Source organism: Antedon mediterranea, chromosome 11 (assembly GCF_964355755.1).
Source record: "Antedon mediterranea chromosome 11, ecAntMedi1.1, whole genome shotgun sequence".
In the NCBI taxonomy this organism is placed as follows: Eukaryota; Metazoa; Echinodermata; class Crinoidea; order Comatulida; family Antedonidae; genus Antedon; species Antedon mediterranea.
Genome location: NC_092680.1, coordinates 20,405,343 through 20,408,503, shown reverse-complemented (window position 1 = coordinate 20,408,503; position 3,161 = coordinate 20,405,343). Strand labels below are relative to the sequence as shown.

Genomic DNA, 3,161 nt, shown 5'->3' with positions numbered 1-3,161 from the left:
AATAACAAATACGATGTTCAAACTGTTCACTTTTCACAGTGGTCCGATATCATCCACCTATATATATTAATTGATAAATAGATAGGTCTGAATATTCCACTTATCAGTACTCTAAATCATATCACAAACAATCGATTAAAATGTATCAATCCAAAATTTGCGAATCGATTGAAAGTGCAAATCTAGATAGTAAGCTCTTTATCACTAATGTACTTTCAACGCGGTATTCTGATCATGACGTTTTCCAATTATCCTTTTCCCGTGGTTGTATACCTATTACTTCTGCGCATGATCAGAGTATCGAATACGGCACAGATATGAATCTTTGCTTTCCTACTATTGCATATTCAAACATTTTGATTCACTTTCGCGTATTAAATATTGTACAAACAATACAAACAATGACGAGAAAGAAAACTGAAAACTAAATTATAAAAACTTACTCGTCACGGACGGTTAGGTGATCTGTACATGGTCTATTAATTCACAGAAATGTGATTGATAGATTTCCTAAATCACAATACTCATATCCTTCCACAACATTGTAAACTGAAGTGCTATTAATGTCCTGCATTGCATTTTTGAAATTTAGTGTTATACTTTTTTCCCGCCCCGCTTTCTGGATACGCCTAATGTACCGGAACGACATACAACTAATAGACACAAGGAATCTACTATACTACATGATGTCATGTAAACATCACATCCTTAAGGAAACAATCTCTAACCATAATGAACGTGTTTCGAATTGTTAAAGATGTATTGTCACCCTGAAGTATATTTTTTTTAATATTTCACTGTCATATAATAGTTATTCACTTTTACAAAAAATTGAACCCAAAAAAATAGTCAAATTGGCTACCAGTCAATGGGTTTTTGGTTGAATTTAACCGTTTATTTTATCATTAGATAACTTAAAACATTGTTTTTTCAGGGTTTTTTTCTACAGAAGTGATTAACTTTGTTATAATTCCAAAATGGTCTATTTAAAGTCTGATTTTATTCATCTTCATTTTTCATGTTTTTGAGGGACAATACATCTTTAACTTTGAAATTCACGGCTGGATAGAAAATAATAAAATGTTTTAAAGTGGTTACACCATGTTAGTTTTGTGTAATTTACCTCATTAAACAAACTAAATGTAAATATAATAATATTGTATGCCATTCTCTCAACAATTTGCTGGTACAGCATCTGCAACAAATGAGGAATTAATTTTAATGATAATTATGCTATAGTTTATTTTTAAATTAGTCAAATACATTTCCAAATTAGGAGATAGGAAGGGGGTGGGGTTAGAGTTTAGAGAAATATATGAAAGGCTGAGTAGCGACGTAATCTTCATAGCATGAAAAATTGATAATCATAATAATTCTTCCAAAATTTCAATCTAATAAGGATTTGGTGAGAAGATATCCGCCTCCAAATCCAGATTTTTTTCGTAACTTTTCCTCATTCTCGGAAGATTGTATGTAATAAAAAAAATGTTCTAACCGCGTGGAATAAATTCTTCTTATTACTCCCTCTGTCGTTTTGGTTTTTATGCTTGGTGTTTGTGTTCATAATTTCCATTTTTTCCAATATAACATCAAATGTACATTTTAAATATTCACTGATTAGTTGAAGTAGTTTCAATTTGATTTCTTTTAATTTTTTTCATCAGTTTCATAGCAGTTTCCTTTATACCAGGTAATTTGCTACAGTATATAAATGGATCCAGCATAGCACGAATTCCAGGTGGTATTGTTGAAAGTACTACCAGTTGCGAGTATTTCTTTTCAAATAGACTTTCTGACCCTTTTATGGGCACCAGTAAAACAGCAACTATCTGAGGTAAAAAGCATAACATAAAACTTGCAACTAGCATGCTAAAAATGGCAGCTCTTTGTTTCCCGCGTTTGCATCGACTTCGCAACTTCTGGTCGACTACTTTTTTCTCTTGTTGCAAAATCGCGACATATACAGTTCCGTAGAGACATAATATCAGTACTTGCGACGCAACAAGAATAAACGCACCTGCTAAAAATGCAGTTTTTATTGAAATTCTTGTAACTTCAAGTTCGCAAACCGTAAAAATAAAGCATGAAATCCACGTGCCAAGTATGGATAATCGCAGTCGCTTCCATGTAACTTTTGAATGGTATGTCAGAGGATACAGTACCAAGGCAATGTATCTATCCAATGCAATACACGATAATAACAACATTGTCATGTTACAAGCAAATGTTATACCTCTAAAACCAACAGAACCACTAAAACACATACAGATGAGGAACACTCCATACAACGCGTCAACAAACGCAAGATTGAAAATAAACGCGTTTTTCTTGTCCAATAAACGTTTGTTGCGTAAAAATATGAAAAGTACAAACCCGTTAGAAAATAATCCTGCAATTCCGGTAACAGAGAATAAAATTTGATACAAAATCATTTCAGCTGAACTTTCCCTTAGATCATCAAATACTGAAGAGTTTTTGTCTTTGGAAAAGGAAAAAGATTTGATATAGTCCACGTAAACTCCGTCTCCTCTCATATTGTACATTAACCATAAACTTTATAAAATATGAGAGGCAAACCTAGCCACAATTTCCAAAGGCCTTTATGACCAGAAATCCAAACAGTAAACTAATAACTTTTTTTGCAGAGTAGAGACAAATTCAAAAATAAACATTAAGCTTCGTTGTGGTTTTTCATTTGTCTAATTAAAAATGAATCGAGAAAGGCAATCGATAGTTTGCAATAATTGCTGTGGTAACACAACACGGTACTGACAAATCATAGTCAATATGGAAAAATTAACTTAAATTAAAATGAACAACAAGATTCACGTTAATACAAGAAGAAATGTGATACCACTCCTCGTTAACTCGTGTTTCGATTATTTACAATCAATACATAGACACATTGAATGAGGATATCGTAAACATCTAATTACCAATATGTTATAGTTACACTAGTAATGTGTGCTTAAATATTAAAAGGCCTATTGAAAATTATGGAACCCCGAAATCATCAAATAGTGGGTGCTGAGTTGTCAGTCATATAGTGGGTATAAAAGCAATATCAAATTATGCATAATTATAATTATTATAACTATTGTATATTATGCATTGTTTGATATTCTATTTTAGCAAGTATTGCTATGGTCTGATGGCATACA

The 3,161-nt window shown here is 32.1% G+C and overlaps 1 protein-coding gene across 1 annotated transcript; it reads right to left on the bottom strand.

Annotated features, from left to right (window-relative positions):
• Nucleotides 1-1,610: 1,610 nt before the first annotated feature.
• Nucleotides 1,611-2,534, bottom strand: LOC140062062 (adrenocorticotropic hormone receptor-like). The gene has a single exon (XM_072108105.1). The coding sequence runs from the start codon at nucleotides 2,532-2,534 to the stop codon at nucleotides 1,611-1,613; it is 924 nt and encodes a 307-aa protein (XP_071964206.1).
• Between the last annotated feature and the right edge of the window lie 627 nt (nucleotides 2,535-3,161).